The sequence below is a fragment of the Wyeomyia smithii genome, chromosome 3 (genome assembly GCF_029784165.1).
Source record: "Wyeomyia smithii strain HCP4-BCI-WySm-NY-G18 chromosome 3, ASM2978416v1, whole genome shotgun sequence".
Classification (NCBI taxonomy): Eukaryota; Metazoa; Arthropoda; class Insecta; order Diptera; family Culicidae; genus Wyeomyia; species Wyeomyia smithii.
In genome coordinates this window covers 111728174-111749043 of record NC_073696.1, presented here as the reverse complement: position 1 = coordinate 111749043, position 20870 = coordinate 111728174, and the positions used below count along the sequence as shown (strand labels likewise).

The following is a 20870-nucleotide window of genomic DNA, read 5'->3' as shown; positions in this document are numbered from 1 at the left end:
AAATAAAAAGTGCTTGTAAACATTTTAATAAGAACGAAGTAAAAGTGAACATTTGAAAAAGTTTGATTACGAACAATCAGTTGACTAAGTGCATTTGTGTAAAACAAAAGTTTTGCTATGAGACGAACACCGTCAAAAAATGAAGGCGCTGCTGGCGGTGGTGGCAACAGTAGTGTTAGTGGCCGCCACGAAGAAGAAGCGAATGATCTCGACGCGCTTGCCCATATGCGTGGGCTTGCAAAAGGCAAACTCACTCGCGTTAAGAACATGTTGGAACAAGTTGCTGGTGAAGAGATGACGCTGCCCAAGGTAAAAGTGCTCGGTAAGAAGATAGAAGCGGCATACAGTGAATTCAATGCTTGTCATGAGCGCATCATGGCAATTACTCCTGCCAACAAAAGGAAGGATCAGGATTGTAAGTACCTCGAGTTTGAATCTCTCTATGATAATGTGTCATTAACGGTTGAAACGCTGAGCAAAGGATTACTTCAAGCCCCTGTAAACGCTCTAGCAATTCCAAATCAGCAATTGATAGTTCAACAATCTCTTCCACGTGCAATCCCACAGTTTGATGGTCGTTTCGATCAGTGGGAAAAGTTTAAAGTTATGTTTCGAGACCTTGTAGATCGATCAAACGACTTGCCTCGTATTAAGCTCTACCATTTAGAAAAGGCTCTGATTGGGGGTGCAGCCGGTATAATTGATGCAAAAACCATTTCAGATGGCAATTATGACCGCGCTTGGGAAATATTAACAGAAAGATTCGAAGATAAAAGACGACTAGTTGATCATCATATATCCGGATTGTTGAAATTAAGAAAAATGACGCATGAAAGTTTTTCCGAGCTAAGAACACTTTTAGATTCATGCATAGGCCATGTCGAAAACTTGAAATATTTGGGTCAAGAATTTTCTAAGGTATCAGAGATGATTGTTACCTATCTTCTCACAAATTCACTCGATGATGAAACGAAAAAACTTTGGGAAGCCACAGTTTTACGTGGAGAAATGCCTCAATATGATAACACAGTCAATTTTCTAAAAGGTCGCATTTCAATATTAGAACGATGTAAAAAGTCCACAACTGATAGCAAAGTCAAACATTCCTCCCGTGTCACTGCAAAACTGGGTCAAAATATGTCAAATGTAAAATCGAATGTCGCTACTTCTATCAGTTGCGAATTCTGTACTGGTGAACATGTTGCGTTCAAGTGTTCAACATTTAACGATTTATCAGTGGAAAATCGACTTAAGCTAGTGCGTGAGAAACAAGTATGTTTTAACTGTTTACGACGTGGTCATCGAGGAGCTGAATGCAAATCTACTAAGACATGCTCAAAATGTAAAAGAAGACACCACACTTTGCTACATGCAGAAGGAGGACCTGCACAAGGCACCGATTCGAGCGCCTCCAAAGCGATCGGACAGCCAGTATCGCAGTCATCGGCTGCTGTGCAACCTTCAGATACCAAGGCTGCACTTGAGCATGTATCTACTACAGCAGCTTCGAACATGGGTGGAGTACCAACTTCTCAAATATTTTTGCTAACGGCAACGGTTGTCATCTTAGATAAACATGGACAACAGCATACATGTCGAGCGCTTTTAGATAGCGGATCGCAGGTTAATTTTATTTCAAAGGCAATGCATCAGAAGATTCAAACAGAAAGCGAAGCGGTTAATATTCCTATAACCGGCGTTAATAGTCTGAAATCCAACATACGACAACGAGTCAAAGTACAAGTACTTTCAAGACAAAACGATTTCAAGATTGAGATGGATTGCTTAGTCTCGGGTTTGGTGACAGGAATGCTGCCTACTATTGCGGTTGATACAGCCAAATGGAATATACCAACGGGAATAGTACTTGCGGATCCAATGTTTTACCAACCAAGAGAAGTGGATTTATTGATTGGAATGGAATGGCTCGACGATATATTAAAACCTAGCCGATTAAAGTTGTCGGATGATTTACCTACGCTACAGGACTCGCAATTTGGATGGTTAGTTGGTGGAAAATGTGTAAATGTGGAAAATTCTATGAATTCGATAGGCCAATGTTTTCACGTCGCAGTATCTACAAGTGAGTTAAGCGAACAAATACAACGGTTCTGGGAAATAGAGATTGTACACAACGAAGAAAGTGTTGCATCAGAGGCTGAACAGTGCGAACTACACTTTCAATCAACATTCGAACGGAATGAGGAAGGACGATATATTGTCCAGTTTCCACTCAAAGAATCTTTCAATCAACTTGAAAATTCAAGATCTATGGCACTCAAGAGATTCTACGCTCTCGAATATAGGTTACTGAGGAATCCAGAAATTAAGAAGCAGTTCGACGAGTTCATAGAAGAATATGAGCAGTTAGGGCATTGCAAGGAGGTGAATGAAGAAGATGATCCCGAAGGTATAAAGAAGTGGTACTTGCCACACCACGCAGTTCTAAAACCTACTAGTTCTACAACAAAATGTCGTGTGGTTTTCGACGCTTCAGCGAAAGTAGGTGGGATTTCGCTAAATGATGTAATGATGATTGGTCCTACTATTCAACCAGATTTATTAACTATCATATTGAAATTTCGATTATACCGTTATGTTTTAAGTGCTGATATTGCTAAAATGTACAGGCAAGTCCTGAAAAATGAATGTCACACCCCACTTCAAAGATTTTTCTACAGGAAAAACCCCACAGATCCCATTAAAGTACTCGAATTAAAAACCGTTACCTACGGGACAGCGGCAGCGCCGTTTTTGGCTATTCGGGCGCTGTATCAATTGGCGATAGATGAGCAACACTCAACACTGGCGGCAAATGTAGTAAAAAAAATGTTCTATGTCGACAATGTATTATTTGGTGGAAATGATTTGAATGAAGTTATAAAGCTTCAGCAAGAACTGATTTCTTTACTAAATCGTGGTGGTTTTCATTTGCATAAGTGGGCAGCTAACGATGTGCGACTTCTGGACGCTATTCCTGCAGAAGATCGAGACGAGATGGTGAGAATAGAAGAATTTAGTGCTAACGAAGCAATCAAAACTCTTGGGTTGATGTGGGATCCTGTAAAGGACGAATTTATTTTCCTTGCCCAACCGGACTGTAGCAACTCAACACCAACGAAGCGACAGGTACTATCCACAATAGCGAGACTTTTTGATCCGTTAGGTTTGTTATCACCTGTTATAGTTTTGGCAAAGGCGTTGATGCAAAGATTGTGGAAAAATAAACTTAAGTGGGATGATCCCATTGATGGCGAGCTTTTAAATGATTGGAGAAACTTTCTTGGTGCATTACCTCTCAATGAAGAATTTCGTGTAGTCCGACAAGTAGTTCCGAACGAAGCAAAACAAATTGAAATACACGGTTTTGCAGATGCTTCTCAAATAGCCTACGGGGCATGTGTGTATTTACGCTCAATATACAACGAAAACTTTGCCAGTTTGCAGTTAGTAACAAGTAAGTCCAAGGTTTGCCCCATTCCCCCGCTGTCCATTCCAAGAAAGGAACTACTAGCAGCGCGCCTCCTGTATCGTTTGGTAAAGAAAGTCATCGACGCAATGGAATTGAAAGGTGTTCCAGTAATACTTTGGTCTGACAGTCAGGTGGTACTAGCGTGGCTCAGCAAGCCACTGGAAAAACTACAAATATTTGTTAGGAATCGAGTTGCCGAAATTGTATCTACAGATAACTTCGAGTGGAAATATGTCCGTTCATTCGACAACCCAGCTGATATTGTTTCGCGTGGCATGCCAGCCAAAGCTCTTTCAAGAAACAATTCATGGTGGAATGGACCATCTTTTTTGCATACTGCAACATATGAAAATGAATCGCCAGCAGCATTGAATGACAGTGAAACTCCCGAATTGAAATCTGGGGCAGTAGTAAACATAACTATCGAGTTCCAGGAACTACCTGTGCTAACCAAGTTTGAATCTTTTCGTAAAACTCAACGGGTTATCGCCTATGTTTTAAGATTTATTTCAAATTGCCGTCTCAAAGTAAAAAAACGCACAATTACACTCTTTCCTACCATTCCTGAGTTGAAAAGGGCTACAGAAAGAATTATTCAGGCTATTCAAAGACAAGATCTAGCCGACGAATTGAACGTGTTCAAGATGGAGAGCCTTGCAAGAAGATTGGTAATCTTAATCCGTTTCTGGACAATGGATTGTTACGTGTTGGGGGAAGGATTCGTCATTCTAATTTGCAATATCAAACAAAACATCAATTGATAATGCCAGACAAACATATCGTAACAAGAAGATTGATCGCTGACGTCCATCGAGAAAACCTGCATGCCGGTCCGAATAGTGTGATTGCTGCCCTTAGAGAACGATACTGGATATTACACGCAAAATCTACAGTACGAAAGGTAACCAGAAGTTGTGTTACTTGCTTCAAAACGAATCCAAGGTTAGCTAATCAACTTATGGGAGACCTGCCTTCATATAGAACGCATATGGCGCCCACGTTTTTGAAAGTTGGCATCGATTTCGCGGGACCGATATACATCAAGCAAACTGCTAGAAAGTCGTCCCCTGTTAAAGGATACATTTGTGTGTTTGTTTGTATGATAACGAAGGCAATACACCTAGAGGCAGTGGAAAACTTGTCTACAGAGGCATTTTTATCTGCTTTCAGCCGATTTGTGTCTAGAAGAGGAGTACCCGAGGAAGTGTATAGCGATAATGGCACTAACTTCATTGGTGCAAGATCCGAGCTTCGCGAGCTATATCAGCTTTTTAAATCTGATTACACGGTGGAGAAACTATCAGTGTTTTGTCAAACTAAAGAAATAAAGTGGATAACCATTCCACCAAACGCGCCTCACTTTGGAGGCTTATGGGAGGCGGGTGTAAAAAGCGTCAAAAATGTGTTGAAGAAAACTTATAAATCTGCTTCCCTAACAATAATGGAATTTGCGACTTTACTATGTCAAATCGAGGCTATTCTAAATTCAAGACCCCTTTTTGCTCATTCTCCTGATCCTAATGACCCAGAAGTTCTGACCCCTGGCCACTTAATGATCGATAGACCGTTGACTGCTATCCCTGAGCCTTCTTATCAAGACATTCCCATCAATCGACTGTCAAAATGGCAATATATTCAAAAGCTTCGACAGCATTTTTGGCAACGCTGGTCAAAAGAATATTTGGTAGAGCTCCAAGGCCGATCAAAATGGACAAAAAAGCACGGTAATGTAACTCCAGATACAATAGTTTTGCTGGAAGAAGATAATTTGCCACCGCAACATTGGAAATTGGGCAGAGTTTTAAAAACATATCCTGGATCCGATGGAATGACGCGGGTCGTGGATGTTCGCGTCGGAAACAACACATTTCGACGACCAATTCATAAGTTAGCTCCTTTGCCGATCATCGATAACAACACTACCAGCACATGTCATACTGCAGAATATTTCATAGAATCAACGAGGCCATCCATCTTTCGGCGGGAGTATGTTCAGTCCGCAACGCAACGAACTGAAGAATATTGCGTCAGCCAACAGCAGCACGCGAACGATGAGGAGAAAGTAGGGGAAACGCCACAGCAGCGCGTATAAATAAGGCGAACCAAACGCGCGTCAGGTGAGTTTTTTGATAACCTTTGGAACGAGCGGAAGCAGCAGAGAAAGCAGTAGTAGCAGAAAACCCTTGTCTGGAGAAAGACGCTATAGCCGGAAAACGGCCAAGAAGAAAAATACCTTTGTTTTTGTACCTACAACCGAAGAGCAAATATAATGAACTAGTTGAAACGTGTTCGTGTGTGATGTTTCGTTTCCAGCAAGAAGATTCCCTCGTTCGGTCACATTTTTATTGAAGAGATCACAATCGGTCCTTATTAGGGCCTGAGGAGTTTATTGAATTTTTGAATTGAATTTTATTGGTTGGTGCTACACTAAAGCTGCATGAAGGCAGCTTTCGTTCACGGATTGGTAATCATGGCTTGGGCAGATTCCACTGGGGAATTTGCATATCTCTACATGCAAGGCAGCCTGCAAAATCATACAATCCACTGCAAGACGAAACAACAGTAATTTTCGGAAACACCGAAAATTTCACCGAACGTTCAGCTGTTGAGATTCCGGTAAAATTTTACCGAATCCGGTGTTTTTTTTTTAACTGTGTACAATTTTCAATTCGGTACAAATTTACATTTACATTCTTTATATTTGTAATATGATAGTGAGATACACGTGGTACTTAGGAGTTTCTTTATGTAATTTAGGGTCTAAGGAATAATGTGTAGTACTGTATTGCATTTATGGATATGGACAAGAGAAGAGCTTGCACTGAGTGGTCTGGTCCACGTGTGAGAGACCTTCTTCAAAACTAGTTATTTAAAATTATTATCAAGAACCTCTCTCACATAGGAGATTGCCGAGATCAGAGTAGGAAAGACTACAACATAAGTATCTGATGCTCATCATCTCCCTTAGCTCCCATCCGCCACCCGGGAGCACGCGCCCTTGGGCTGTCAAAGCTATCATGTGACAGCTTTGTGGCTCCATCTTAAAGGATTCCGTAAAGCTATAAGAACCCAAGATTAGAGCTCAACCACCAAGCCCAGGGGCTTCGACCAACCGCGTTAGTTTGTACGAAAATCCGTATTCGTGCATAATTTGCCATAGCTGGTTTCGATCGACTGTGTCGTATGCCTATTTGAAATTAATGAATAAATGGTGTGTGGGCACGTTGTATTCACGGTATTTCTGCATTACCTGCCGAACCGCGAATATCTGACTCGGCGCAGGAATCCATGAATCCCGCCTGCTAGTGATTGCCCGGTATTTGCAGTACTCCAGCTTTTTGCTCGCCCATTTTGTAGATGGGACACACAATACCTTCCATCCACTCCTCTGGTATTCATTCTTCCTCCCAAATCTTGACAATGACCTAATGCACGGCTCTAGCCAGTGTTTCTCCACCGTATTACAACAACTCACTGGGAAGTTGGTCCACTCCAGCAGCTTTATTGTTTTTCAGCCGGCTAATCTCCTCCACTACCTCCAGGAGATCAAGGACTGGAATCCTGTTGTCTACTGTTCGTGCACCAAGATTAGTTGCCATACCGTCCTTGCGCTCTACTGCATTGCAGTTACTCATCGAAGTGCTGCTTCCACTTTTCAATCACCTCAAACTCGTCTGTAAGGAGGTTACCGTCTATGCTCCTGCACATATCGGCTTGTGGCACGTAGTCTTTACGAGAGCTGATCAGCTTCTCGTAGAGCTACCGAGTGTCGTTAGCTTGGTACAGCTCTTCCATCGCTACGGAATCTCGGTCCTCTTGCTGGCGCTCCTTCTTTCGGAGGACTGAGCATTGACTGTTCCGTGTCTGTCGGTGTCGTTCCACGTTCGTTCTCGTACGGTATTGCAGCATTCTCGCTCGTGCTGCGTTTTCCTGCGTCAGCTGACAACCTCTGGATGTCCAACCGTACATCCTCCCCGAAGTGCTTTACTTGTATACATTGGCTCGCTGGCTACGAATCTTTCCTACTACGAAATAGTTGATTTAAGAGCTTGTTTCGCCATTGGGCTGTTGCCATGTGTCCTTCCGGATATATTTTCGTACAAAGTATGTGCTACAGATTGCTATATCTCTGGCTGCGGCAAAGTTTGCCAGCCTCAGGCTATTCTCGATTCTTGCAGCATGAAGGTTGTGTCTACCACTACAGTAACTGTTCGCTAACTGGGGGAAGAACACTTCTCAGTTATTGAAATCGGCTCGCTAATTGGGATGTCATTTCAAACGTAAATGAACGTCAAGAGGGATTTCGTTTCGATAAACAGAAGGGTAATGCTACTTCGCGACAATTTCATAAGAGATTTTAATTTTCCAGTTGATCGCCAGACAGAAAATTCTATTCGTGTTGTTACTGTTTATGTTGCTATTAAATCCCACACTAGAAGACCAGACTAGAAATTTAACCGTTAGGTGAAACTATCAAGGAGCAGCATCATTTTTTATTGGTCCCCATTTACATGCCCCCCTATCGTTTTGATCGTCGCATATTGTCTTTTTAACTGGGAATCGTCCCAGTCAGCGAGCGCCCAGTTAGTGAACAGTTGCTGTAATAGGACGTAATAACGGTAATAGACCTTTTTACGTACGAATGTGTTAGGGGCCGTTCCTGAACCACGTGGTCATAAAGAGGGGGACGGGGGGGTTTGTCAAAAGACCACGAAAGACCACGCACGGGGGTGGGGGGCTTAACGAAATGATCACGTGGTCTTTTTTCCTGACTTATAATTTATTGTTGCCACCAAGTCAAGAATGAAGCTTTTGCATTTTAGAAATATAGAATGGACTGAAAGTTCAATTATAAAAATGTAAAAAATTTAGGCGAATTTTTGGCACTTGACAAATTAAAAGGCCACGTGGTTAAAGTCGCAAGGGGGGGGGGGTGGCCAAAAGATCACGAAAGACCACGTGGTTTAGGAACGGTTTCTTAGTGCAACCAATTGGGTTGTTTAGCTATATCAGTTTTTTATATCATCTGAAAGATCTGCATTTTCTGAGTAAAACGTGATTTAAAAAAATTTTCTATCGTTGTCCTTCGTTTTTTAAATCAAGATTTAAAACTGCTCGAAATCGCTACAATGACAGTTCGCCCATATACCAACTGTCATTGTAGCGATTTGAAGCGAATTTTAATTCTTCATTTAAAAATCGAAGGATAATGATATTAAGTTTTCAAAAATCACGTTTTGCTCAGAAAATTACACTCTTTCAGATGATATAAAAAAATCGGAAATCCGTGAATAGCTAAACAACCCAATTGAGGGAAATATTTTCTTTAGAGATAAGTGACTTTTTACCTACGCACACTAGTAAATGTGTAAACCCGTGTAAAGTTGCTTTTGTTTCTTCCAAAATAAAAATCATCGCATCTCGTTGCTTCCACTTTGGTCACTTTTCACCATTTTTGGTCGATTATGTTCAGCAGCTTCTTCCGATTTCTGATCACGGATGAGAAAATTTATTCAGAAACAAGTTTAAAACGTATAATGAGTGTTCCACTGAATATTTGTCCAGCTGCTAAAACATAGCATTGCAAACAAAACAGCTATTTGTAAATATTTTCCTCAATTGGTTGCACTAACACATTCGTACGTAAAAAGGTCTATAATCGCTCCCGTACAACCTGTGCGTTTGCGTCCCCGAAGACGATCCTTATATCATGTTTTGGGTACTCTCCATACGTTTTATCGATTTTCGAAATAGTTGATTTAAGAGCTTGTTTCGCCATTGGGCTGTTGCCATGTGTCCTTCCGGATATATTTTCGTACAAAGTATGTGCTACAGATTGCTATATCTCTGGCTGCGGCAAAGTTTGCCAGCCTCAGGCTATTCTCGATTCTTGCAGCATGAAGGTTGTGTCTACCACTACAGTAACTGTTCGCTAACTGGGGGAAGAACACTTCTCAGTTATTGAAATCGGCTCGCTAATTGGGATGTCATTTCAAACGTAAATGAACGTCAAGAGGGATTTCGTTTCGATAAACAGAAGGGTAATGCTACTTCGCGACAATTTCATGAGAGATTTTAATTTTCCAGTTGATCGCCCGACAGAAAATTCTATTCGTGTTGTTACTGTTTATGTTGCTATTAAATCCCACACTAGAAGACCAGACTAGAAATTTAACCGTTAGGTGAAACTATCAAGGAGCAGCATCATTTTTTATTGGTCCCCATTTACATGCCCCCCTATCGTTTTGATCGTCGCATATTGTCTTTTTAACTGGGAATCGTCCCAGTCAGCGAGCGCCCAGTTAGTGAACAGTTGCTGTAATAGGACGTAATAACGGTAATAGACCTTTTTACGTACGAATGTGTTAGGGGCCGTTCCTGAACCACGTGGTCATAAAGAGGGGGACGGGGGGGTTTGTCAAAAGACCACGGAAGACCACGCACGGGGGTGGGGGGCTTAACGAAATGATCACGTGGTCTTTTTTCCTGACTTATAATTTATTGTTGCCACCAAGTCAAGAATGAAGCTTTTGCATTTTAGAAATATAGAATGGACTGAAAGTTCAATTATAAAAATGTAAAAAATTTAGGCGAATTTTTGGCACTTGACAAATTAAAAGGCCACGTGGTTAAAGTCGCAAGGGGGGGGGGGGGTGGCCAAAAGATCACGAAAGACCACGTGGTTTAGGAACGGTTTCTTAGTGCAACCAATTGGGTTGTTTAGCTATATCAGTTTTTTATATCATCTGAAAGATCTGCATTTTCTGAGTATAACGTGATTTAAAAAAATTTTCTATCGTTGTCCTTCGTTTTTTAAATCAAGATTTAAAACTGCTCGAAATCGCTACAATGACAGTTCGCCCATATACCAACTGTCATTGTAGCGATTTAAAGCGAATTTTAATTCTTCATTTAAAAATCGAAGGATAATGATATTAAGTTTTCAAAAATCACGTTTTGCTCAGAAAATTACACTCTTTCAGATGATAGAAAAAAATCGGAAATCCGTGAATAGCTAAACAACCCAATTGAGGGAAATATTTTCTTTAGAGATAAGTGACTTTTTACCTACGCACACTAGTAAATGTGTAAACCCGTGTAAAGTTGCTTTTGTTTCTTCCAAAATAAAAATCATCGCATCTCGTTGCTTCCACTTTGGTCACTTTTCACCATTTTTGGTCGATTATGTTCAGCAGCTTCTTCCGATTTCTGATCACGGATGAGAAAATTTATTCAGAAACAAGTTTAAAACGTATAATGAGTGTTCCACTGAATATTTGTCCAGCTGCTAAAACATAGCATTGCAAACAAAACAGCTATTTGTAAATATTTTCCTCAATTGGTTGCACTAACACATTCGTACGTAAAAAGGTCTATAATCGCTCCCGTACAACCTGTGCGTTTGCGTCCCCGAAGACGATCCTTATATCATGTTTTGGGTACTCTCCATACGTTTTATCGATGAGCTCGTAGACCTCTTCTTCACACCGGTTCATCATTTGTCGGTGCGTATGCATTGATCAGCCTATAATTGAAGAATCTGCCCTTCATTCTGCACACGCATAACCGATCAGTGAAGGGTCTCCACCGGATAACCCGTTCGATGTTTTCCTCGTATGAGGAACCTATCATTCGCGTTCACCCGCCTTTGGGTACCGTATTTCCTGGATGGCTGCGAGTTCCCTGGCGTGGTGTCGAATGGCCACAAAATACAAATATTGTATTCGCCATTCCAAAAGATGACTCAGTCACAGGTCACATGTTAATGCAACTACACTGAAAAGATTCATTTTCAACTCCAAAGTTTAACATGCAACAGAGTAGCACCGCTATAAAAACAAATTCGACATTGGAAACTTTTTTTCACATTGCTTCTCTGCGCGTCGAGATGGTGCAGTAAATTTAATCGTTAAGAAAGTTTAAAATAAATTCTGAGCCCGGCATTATTACTTTAAACTTCGTTGAGCTAATGTCGTATGTTTGGCATCCCTTCTGCTAACGGTACCATCGCGAACGTTTGTCATCTTCGTCCTTGAGACGACATTCAGAACAAATTTTCAGTACAATTGTAAGAACCATTCGAAGACGAACGCTTGTCGGAAAACGATCGAGTTGTTTCTAGTCCTTGCTTCTAGATTTGTGGTACAAATTACTAAATTCTCAAACAATTCAGTAATGGCTCTTAATAAGCTAAGTATCGAAAATGTTGATTTAAAAGGAAAACGTGTGTTTATGCGGTAAGTAAGCAGCTTAGCATAAAACACAGTAATGATATGAACAAATCATTTTGTTTGATACGTAGTGTGGATTTTAATGTCCCCATTAAGGAAGGAAAGATTACCAGCAACCAGCGAATTGTTGCTGCCCTGGACAGTATTAAGTACGCTCTGGATAAAGGTGCAAAGTCGGTAGTTCTTGCATCACATTTGGGGCGTCCAGATGGCAACAAAAATGTTAAATACACCTTGGCACCGGTAGCAGACGAACTGAAAAAGCTTTTGAGCCGAGATGTTACTTTCTTAAATGACTGTGTAGGCGCTGAAGTAGAAGGTGCCTGTAAGGATCCGGCCCCCGGTTCTGTGATTCTGTTGGAAAATGTCCGTTTTTATGTTGAGGAGGAAGGAAAAGGTGTAGACGCTTCCGGGAACAAGGTATGAATGGGCGTTTTGAAAACATTCAATTTCTAAGTGTATTATAAATAGAGCAGCTACCTATTACTCTACCCCTATCATGGTTGACGCTAAATTGATTGCATAATATGTCATAGGTGCTCTTATAAGATTAGCGGGGAAAAATAACATGTGTTTCATTGCAGATCAAAGCCGATAAGGACAAGGTTAAAACTTTCCGCGAAAGTTTGGCCAAACTTGGTGATGTGTACATCAACGATGCGTTTGGCACGGCTCACCGCGCCCATAGTTCGATGATGGGCGAAGGATACAGTCAGCGCGCTGCTGGATTATTATTAAACAAAGAATTGCGCTACTTTTCGCAGGCTCTCGATAATCCACCACGTCCATTCCTTGCCATTCTTGGTGGCGCGAAAGTGGCCGATAAAATTCAACTGATTGAAAACTTGCTAGACAAGGTCAATGAAATGATTATCGGTGGTGGTATGGCATTTACTTTCTTGAAGGTGTTGAATAATATGGAAATCGGGGGCTCATTGTTTGACGAAGAAGGATCGAAAATCGTTCAGAAGCTGGTTGATAAGGCAAAGAAGAACAATGTTCAACTTCATTTACCAGTGGACTTTGTTACGGGAGACAAATTCGCTGAGAATGCAGCTGTCGGTGAAGCAACCGTCGAAGGTGGTATCCCAGCTGGACACATGGGCTTAGATGTGGGACCAAAATCTCAGGCGGCATTTGCTGCACCAATTGCACGCGCCAAGATTATTGTTTGGAACGGCCCACCTGGTGTATTCGAATTCCCCAACTTTGCTAAAGGAACTAAAGCTGTTATGGATGCCGTTGTGGCATCTACCAAAGCGGGAGCTGTTACTATTATTGGCGGTGGAGATACGGCATCATGTTGCGCGAAGTGGGGTACGGAATCGGCAGTATCACATGTCTCGACTGGAGGAGGTGCTTCGTTGGAACTGTTGGAGGGAAAAGTTCTCCCAGGAGTAGATGCTCTAAGCAGTGCATAAATGTCACATTATCGTCGATATGCGAGTTGTTGAAAGTCATGACCATTGGTAGGTTTATCTAATCATTAATGCTTAAGTTTTCGTAGTGCAAGTTGCTCGTGTATCGTAAATATTATTGATGTAGTTGAATTTGTACGTTCAGCACATTACTCAACAAGAATAATAAAACACGTAAATAAAAATCAATAGATCCAATTTGCCCGAAAATACTCCTGAGAATTGTTTTCCGAACGTGCCTAAACTATCATTTAAGTGACAATTTCTATTCGCACTTAAAAAATGGACCAATGTTAATAACTGCCGATATTTGCACGGCTATGTTGGATTTCGGATGAATGTATTCCATAGCTATTCAAAATAATGCTTAATTATTAGGAGTTCTCATTTTTACAACGTAGATTAGCAAACTAAAGCATTAGAAACGCCGACATCAGCGTCGCCTTTGAAGCATAGGTAGCCAAAAAGCTAAGCAGAGGTTCTAGTCTTTAATATCTACCTGTTCGTATCGGGATTTCATCATCTTTTTGATGTACGTCTTGTAATCGTCCCCAGTGTTGCCGTAATGTGACGCTTTAATTCCCAGCCCTGCGTTTGCAATCCTTGTTTCAGTCTACAAACCAATAGATGATGGTTTACATAATCATAACCAAATTCGCTAACGTACAATTGATTTCATTCTGTTCAAAACACATTTGAGCGTCAAATGAAAAAATGAAACCAAATTCGCTAGCATAGGTCTGGTGTTGCTAATAGAACATAACAAACTTACCTCAATTATATTAGTACGACCTTGATTGCTTCTTCCTAGACCTTGCCCCTCGGACCATCCCATCTTCTGTAGTAGTTTGTTGCCAACATTGTTCTGACTAATGGGAACTGCTGCTAGATTCGGTGCAGAATAAGCCGCCTGAGTCTGTTTCTCTAGCTCGCGTTGGAACCGTTCCTTGCTTTTGTTCACCGGCGGAGGATCTGCTTCACCGTATTTCAACCTCCTTTCTTTTGCTCGATCCCGGTAGGCTCCCCCTTTGTTGTTCATACCACTAGGACCAGCACCTCCTTTCTGAAGACTGATTTTCTGCATGTTCTCTTTGTGCAACGAGGACATTTTCAAATGCTTGTTGAGTATTTCCTGCGATTGGAATGCACGTTTACATAGCAAACAAGTAAGCCTTTCAAAATCAACATATTCTCGTTCCGCCGATCCTTCATCGCCATCATTGTCTGAATCCGATCCGCCATAAGTTGAAACTATTTGGCTAGCTGGCGCTTTGCTCGTAGCAGTTTTTGCCTGATTCATTAAAAAGTTTGATACCGCCTGTGAACTCTGCTTTTTCTCCAGCAGCGAAAATCCTACGTCAGCGTAACCGCCGGAAGATTCAGAAGGCTTGACGGATATTTGACCTTGCGACGAATAGAGCGTCGCTTCTTCCACTTTCGCCGGAGGTTGCAAGACGCTATAGTCCTTTTTCTGGTTTAGTTGCTTTGCCCATTTTTCCATATCTTTGACAATTTTCTTAGCCACCTTAACCTTATCATGCGGCTGTTCTTTTTTACTTTTCTCAGCCTTGTCTCCATTGTTAGCGGTGACTGACAAACCAGCTGCGTCGGATGCACTCCCTGCTGCACTAGTAGCGGACGACGATGGGGCTGCCACGTAGGTACTATTTTCCGTATCCCAATAGAGGTAGGAGCAGGTTTCATTGTTATAATAGTATTGAGAGTTGGGGTCATAGTAAAGACCCGTCGATGGATCGTAATAGAAACCGGATGTTTCATCGTACTGATACTGCGTGACATCAGGAGTAGCTGTACAAGAGAAAATTGTTTTCATTAGTCTACTGCCGTGAGTGAACCTAATTCAATGACTCACGATATTTTTTACCATCGGTTCCGTTCGGGATTTGCAACGGTTGAGGTGCAATGATCGCAGCAGGACCAGAGGATGAGGCAGTCGTGGTGGAGGAATCAGATTTGTTTTTCGCATTTTGTTTACGTGCCAATGCTGACTGTGCCACGGCTGCACCAGAATTGGCTGTTTCGCCAAGTTGTGCCTCTGTTGGGAAGTTACTCATCTGACCCTACAATGAAAGTTACAAGTTGAGCAGCAGTGAGTACGTGATGTTTTGGTCCAATATAATTTACCTGTGAGATTTGCGTTACGTAGTAATTAGTGTAGAACTGCAAATAGTGCTCATGTTCTGCAGGATTCGACGCATAAACCGCAGCACTATACTCGGCCAAACGTGGAACATCTGCCATTGTGTATTGATAGTTGCTCGGGTATTGTCCAATGCTCGAACCACCAGCGTCCTGATAACTGTTTCCATTGTTTGCAGCTCTGCCGTTACCACCTTTCACAAGATTTCGATTCTCTGTGTCCATACAGTACGTGATTACAACTTCTCGACCATCGATCTTCAGAATAGGTTCTATCGCTCTCAAAGCGTTATATGTATTCATCGAATCCAATAGGTTATCGAAATGCAAGTAACAAATGCCACGAGAAGTTTGTGTTAACGGGTCTCTGCATATCATGATTTTAGAAATTTTCGACACAAGATCTGGGATTTTCTCTTGCATAGCACACAGAACACTTTCCTCATTGGTTAATACGTCCAAATTCCGAAGCATAATTTTTTTGGTGAGAATATTACTTATTTCATCGCTTCCTTCACCGCCTTTTTCGCTTTCCTCGCGAGAAGCAAAGCATTTGAAACAGTTTTCTCTCCGTTTGAAATTAAATACACCGCACTAAAACGTAAGCAAGCGATAGATCAATGATGTTTATCATAGCAACGTAAGCTTACCTTAGCGCAGTACCAATCCGTTTGTGGCTTATCCTTAGCACGCATCTCTGCTGGCAAGGAGTAGGTGTATTGCATAACGGCGCGATGATCGTTGAAATTAAGCACGCCCTGCAATGGCACAGAAAAAAAATCAAAAATACTGTATCAGTCCTCGCTGGACAAATTAAACGAATCTAAGTCTAGGCGCTTGCTTAAAGCCCTTTTGCTGTTGCGTTTTCTACGGTACGGTTTGTTTGATGGTTTGCTACTTCCTCGAGTTGTTCGGATGATTAGGTCCGCTTGTACCAGAAAAACAAACAATTATACGGCGAAACTGCAGTTATGTTCCATTTTTTTCCGCACAATCAATCGATAAACTAACACATCATATTGTTTGACAGGAACAATTTTGTTGCGATAAGTGACTAGACTCGTAAAATGAATGACGCCCATTCAAACTGCACTTGTTTTGAAATGGTATCAAAAATTAGAGTCAATAAACAAAATAATATTTTTCCTGTTTCTGCATATACCTATTCGAAACATTTTTTCATTTTTGAATGACTGAAAAAAAAAAAACAAACATAGAAGAATAACTCAGGTGCTTGTTTTGAGTATAAATTTCTGGTTTTAGAATAAAAAATAAAATCTACACGGTTTTGTTGTTTGAATAAGACAATGTGTTTGATCTCAAAATAAAATTAATATAGTGCTATTCGGAACAGACTATAGTATGAAGCCATTTTTTATTTATCTACTGAATTTCTATTGAGATCCTTGCTAACAAATAAGTTAATTGATAAACGTGTCAAATTAAATATATCGTGCATTAAAAAAGAGAAAATAATTTTCATCTTGCAAACGTTATACACATTATTCAATTAAAGCATATATTTATTAAATACGTTTTATTTGGGCATTTCATTATCAATTCCCACCAATTGATGCTTATTTATTTCGAGTAATCGGCGTTCAAAGTTTAATCACACCGTGTGTTTTCTGCAAGCTGTTGCTTTTTTCATGGAAGATAGATTATTAAAAACTCAATTAAAAAAACAAATGGCACTTGGTTCGATCTCGATCTCGACCGTCCAATCGATCCCACAAACTTTCAATTATTTTTATATTTTTAAATATATATTATATGTTTGGACGAATATACAGCCGACTGAAGAGCTATTAGGGGGCATGCATAAATGACGTAGCTTCTTGAACCCCCCCTACCCCATCGTAGCATTTTGTCACAAAGTTGCAGACCCCCTCTGGATAATGACGTAGCTTCATAACAAACTAGTTAGCCTATACACCAGAGAGACGCCGAGACACTCACCGTTAAGGCAACTGTCAACATCAAAACGCGCGATCTGTATAATTTTGCATTGCCGTTATCCGTTTTGATGTTGACAGTTGCCTTAACGGTGAGTGTCTTGTCATTTCTCTAATATATAGGTTCCCTATAACAAACCCACGATTTTTTTTTTTGCAAATATAAGGCTGATACAAATTTCGAATTCTTTTTATGTCCAGGGTTATCAAAGTTAGCAAAGCGGGTGGCAAAAAATAAATAACACCGAGACGAAAAAAAAGAAATATCTTTGATCAATGTTTGTGTGCAAGTTATGACGTTTGTAACTTGCACTCAAATAAATGTTGAAAAATAACACTTTATTATTTTTATTACTTATTTCGCTTGCCTTTCGACGAAACTCTTGCTGTCACCTGACTTGTTTGTTGCTAAATTAAGCATTTATGCTGTCGGAAAACCAATGAAATGAACAAAACGGTTTGAGCTTTTTTCCTTCCCCTTCCAATATTCAAGATTTTCGAGGGGGTGACATAAATTGAAAATAAAATTTGTAACGGCCTAATTATCAAAAACATACATTGTATAAATAATGAACAAGAAAAGACAATAAAGAATTAAAAATGACCCTTAACAGACCAAAACAGTAATAAAAAAGAACAATTAGAACAAATTCGTTTTTTTTTCTAATTTTATGTTTGCTACGTAGCTTGGCTTGACCCCCCACCCTCCCCATCATCACATTTCGTCACAAAACTGCAAACTCCCTCCTACCTCTCGGATGCTACGTCATTTATGAATATTCCCTTATGTAGGATAGTGCTCGAGTCTGTTTAACGATATAAAAAAAATATTTTTAGTCAGTTTCAAGCACACAATATGATGTCATTATCGATCCAACTATACGATAAAAATTGGAACTGGCTCACCGTAACGATTGTTTTTTCTCTCTTTTTGGGAACACTGGCAGAAGATCAGACTCCCGTTTTTTTTTAATTTGGAAAGACGACGGGTCGATACCTGTTTGTAGCAAATCCAGCGAGTTGCTTCCTCTTCTGTGCGGAACTCGACAAATGCGAAACCTCTCGATGCACCTAAAACACGATCAGGCCGGGTTGAAGAGAAGAAAGAGCAAAACACAAACAATATCAATTTTGAGACTGTCAGTGGGTTTTTGGCACTGAAGTTTTTAGCTTGTTTGTGGGCATTTTCTTGCTATCTGGTAAATTCAAATTTCGATAGAACAGTTGATACACACTTTAAAACTTGTTTCAATCAAACACCGTTTCTTTGTCGACAAGAATGTTTAAACATTCAAAACGTTTCTGTTAACCATTCGTCCAAGAACGCAGTTTTCTCCTTTTCAGTGATGTACCATTATTTTCTAGTCGAAAATGCTAAGCCAACACTTGTTGCCACATCGCTCTTTACTTACCACGAACCTTAACGAATTTCGCAAACTTAAATATACAATTGAACAAAATTATTACCTGTTTTCTTCCTGCGAATCAAACGAACATGCAATGCCTGCAGGCCACATTGTATAAGGTCACAGTTTATCTGTCGAAATTATTCAATTTTATTCAGATTATAGCAACTTTCAGTAAAAACAAAACCAACTTACATTGGCTTCTGTTATATGAGCAGCTAGTCCCCGAACGATAATTTTGTTGTTAGGTTTCTGCTGATAAAAAAAATCTTGATTATCGCCACTGTCATAATGGTCATCAAAATCATTCGAGTTTTGTACAGGCGAATAATTTCGCTTGCTTCCTTTATCGCGATCTCTGCAAATAAAATGTTATGTTTAGATTTTTCGTCTGTTTAATGTTATTCTACTATTTTTACACCACTGTTTTCAAAAAGTTGAAAATGTTTGAAATTTGAGTTTTTTTATTTCACCATAATCATTGTTTAAAATACTTTAAAACATATTGCCCACCTGCGTTCCCTGTCTCTTGAGCGGCGATCTCGATCGCGGCTTCTGTGCCGATAACGATCACGATCCCTGAAAAACGATGCTTGTTTGAAACATGCAACAAGTAACAAAGATAAAACTGTCCCGCACCTGTTATCATAAGAGTTATCGCCATAATCCTGATCAATCAAGTCCCGATAAAGATCTCTTTCTGGACTTCTTCGATTACTGCTACTTATGTAACGCTCTCTGCTATATGATCTCGATCTGCTGCGACTGTATCGATTGCGATAATACCGTTCCCTAAAAGTAAGACATCTAATTAGTATTCAAAAAGAAAATCAGCCAGCTGGGTAATCTTCAGATTGGAGTCAATCCGCTTTCCGTAAATCATATCATCCGTGCGGAACCTGACACTGCGCTTATGCAGCTGAATATTTACTTTGAGCGTCCACGGTTGTTTCGGTCTCGATCGTCCCGGTGGTTCCGATTCCTATAGTAGCCAGAATTGTCACTCTCTGGACTCGGTGAGACTATAAACAATCACATTGCAAATCAGCATTAAGTTTCACTCAGATATGAGGTCTATTTCTCGTAATATAAAATATTGACGTATTTTCTCTTCCCTTTCCCCAAGAATGTGTTCCCGACAATCGGGGGAAAACATTCGTCCCATTTAAAATATAATACTTTTAACTAGGGTAGTGAACGACCTAAATAAATAAAACAATGTAACTTTTTTAACAAAAATGGCAGACTTACAATCCATGATGAAATTTTCGGTAATCGATTTTTTTATTCACAGACTTCACTTGATAGTTCAACAAAAGAACTAACTTACAACTGCAAAGTAGTGCTCAAGACTACAAATTCTACTTATTCTAAATTTCCAGAAAAAACTGAATTTTCACAAGCCACATTCGCACACAACCAGGTTTAAGATGGAATTGAAGATAGGTTAATAGAAAAAGATGGCGTCCAATTTAAAATTTGACAGTTTTTATCGACTCCCCAGTGCAAATGCTTTGTGTCACGTTGTTGAACAGGGGGTTTCTAGCTAGCGTACAAGTACGCGGTAATCAGTAATTCCTTCTAGATGTTTGCAGCAATCCTTCTTTAACAAGTAAGACAAAACGGGACAGCAGGTCACTGTTATATGCAACTAATTGCGACCAGGCTGCTGATTGGCTGAATCCGATAACGCAATCGTCACGTAAAAAATCGAGCCTTTGGCATCCCTATACCGAGTAACAGTGAATAAGGCAATCCACGGGTGACGTTTCAATGCTTGTACGTTTGTTATTGTTGCTGTTTTTCGAGCTGCGAAACCAAAACACGACCAAAACCGAAATCTTCTAATGTCGGCAATAATATCAAAAGTGATTTGTTATTGTTGTATTTAGGGTTGGCACCCACAATACTAGAGCTACCGATCGCCGAAGCAAGAGAGTTTTTTATATTAGGTCTAGAATGTCTACTATCTGGCTGAGAATTGATGATAGCAGATAAAATACTCCTGTATTCGTAAATAAGAGTCATTTTTATACATTTTCAAAAAAATAAATATAATTGAATTCCCTTTTACTTCTTTTCATTCTTTTGAGTGATAATCACAAAATTTTCGTTTTTGCATGGATGCAGGTTTTATTTAATAATGGGTTCAATTTCACCCATTTTCTTGAGAAAATTCATTTCTCAAAATGAGTGAAATTGTACCCAGTTTTTGACGTTTGATCGTT

The 20870-nt window shown here is 40.2% G+C and overlaps 2 protein-coding genes across 2 annotated transcripts; one reads left to right on the top strand and one right to left on the bottom strand.

Annotated features, from left to right (window-relative positions):
- Positions 1-11516: 11516 nt before the first annotated feature.
- LOC129731236 (phosphoglycerate kinase) lies at positions 11517-13331 on the top strand. Its single transcript, XM_055691073.1, has 3 exons — positions 11517-11709; positions 11775-12123; positions 12288-13331. Exons 1-3 carry the CDS (start codon positions 11648-11650, stop codon positions 13122-13124), a joined length of 1248 nt encoding a protein of 415 aa, XP_055547048.1. The 5' UTR covers positions 11517-11647; the 3' UTR covers positions 13125-13331.
- Positions 13332-13475: 144 nt separating this feature from the next.
- LOC129730254 (RNA-binding protein 5-A) lies at positions 13476-20100 on the bottom strand. The gene is made up of 12 exons (XM_055689431.1): positions 19894-20100; positions 19574-19664; positions 19282-19434; positions 19156-19221; positions 18838-19000; positions 18704-18773; positions 18234-18307; positions 15932-16039; positions 15267-15875; positions 14995-15202; positions 13894-14930; positions 13476-13734 (listed from the first exon to the last, which is right to left on the bottom strand). Exons 1-12 carry the CDS (start codon positions 19898-19900, stop codon positions 13603-13605), a joined length of 2718 nt encoding a protein of 905 aa, XP_055545406.1. The 5' UTR covers positions 19901-20100; the 3' UTR covers positions 13476-13602.
- Between the last annotated feature and the right edge of the window lie 770 nt (positions 20101-20870).

What these genes read in the sequence shown, in the direction of transcription:
- LOC129731236 (XM_055691073.1), top strand. Translation starts at nt 11,648, where the DNA reads ATGGCTCTTAATAAGCTAAGTATCGAAAATGTTGATTTAAAAGGAAAA. An exon ending in GGAAAACGTGTGTTTATGCG is followed by an intron (nt 11,710 to 11,774) that starts GTAAGTAAGCAG and finishes TTTGATACGTAG; the next exon opens with TGTGGATTTTAATGTCCCCA. An exon ending in TAGACGCTTCCGGGAACAAG is followed by an intron (nt 12,124 to 12,287) that starts GTATGAATGGGC and finishes GTTTCATTGCAG; the next exon opens with ATCAAAGCCGATAAGGACAA.
- LOC129730254 (XM_055689431.1), bottom strand. An exon ending in CGGATTGGTACTGCGCTAAG is followed by an intron (nt 15,876 to 15,931) that starts GTAAGCTTACGT and finishes CTTACGTTTTAG; the next exon opens with TGCGGTGTATTTAATTTCAA. An exon ending in ACGTAACGCAAATCTCACAG is followed by an intron (nt 15,203 to 15,266) that starts GTAAATTATATT and finishes CTTTCATTGTAG; the next exon opens with GGTCAGATGAGTAACTTCCC.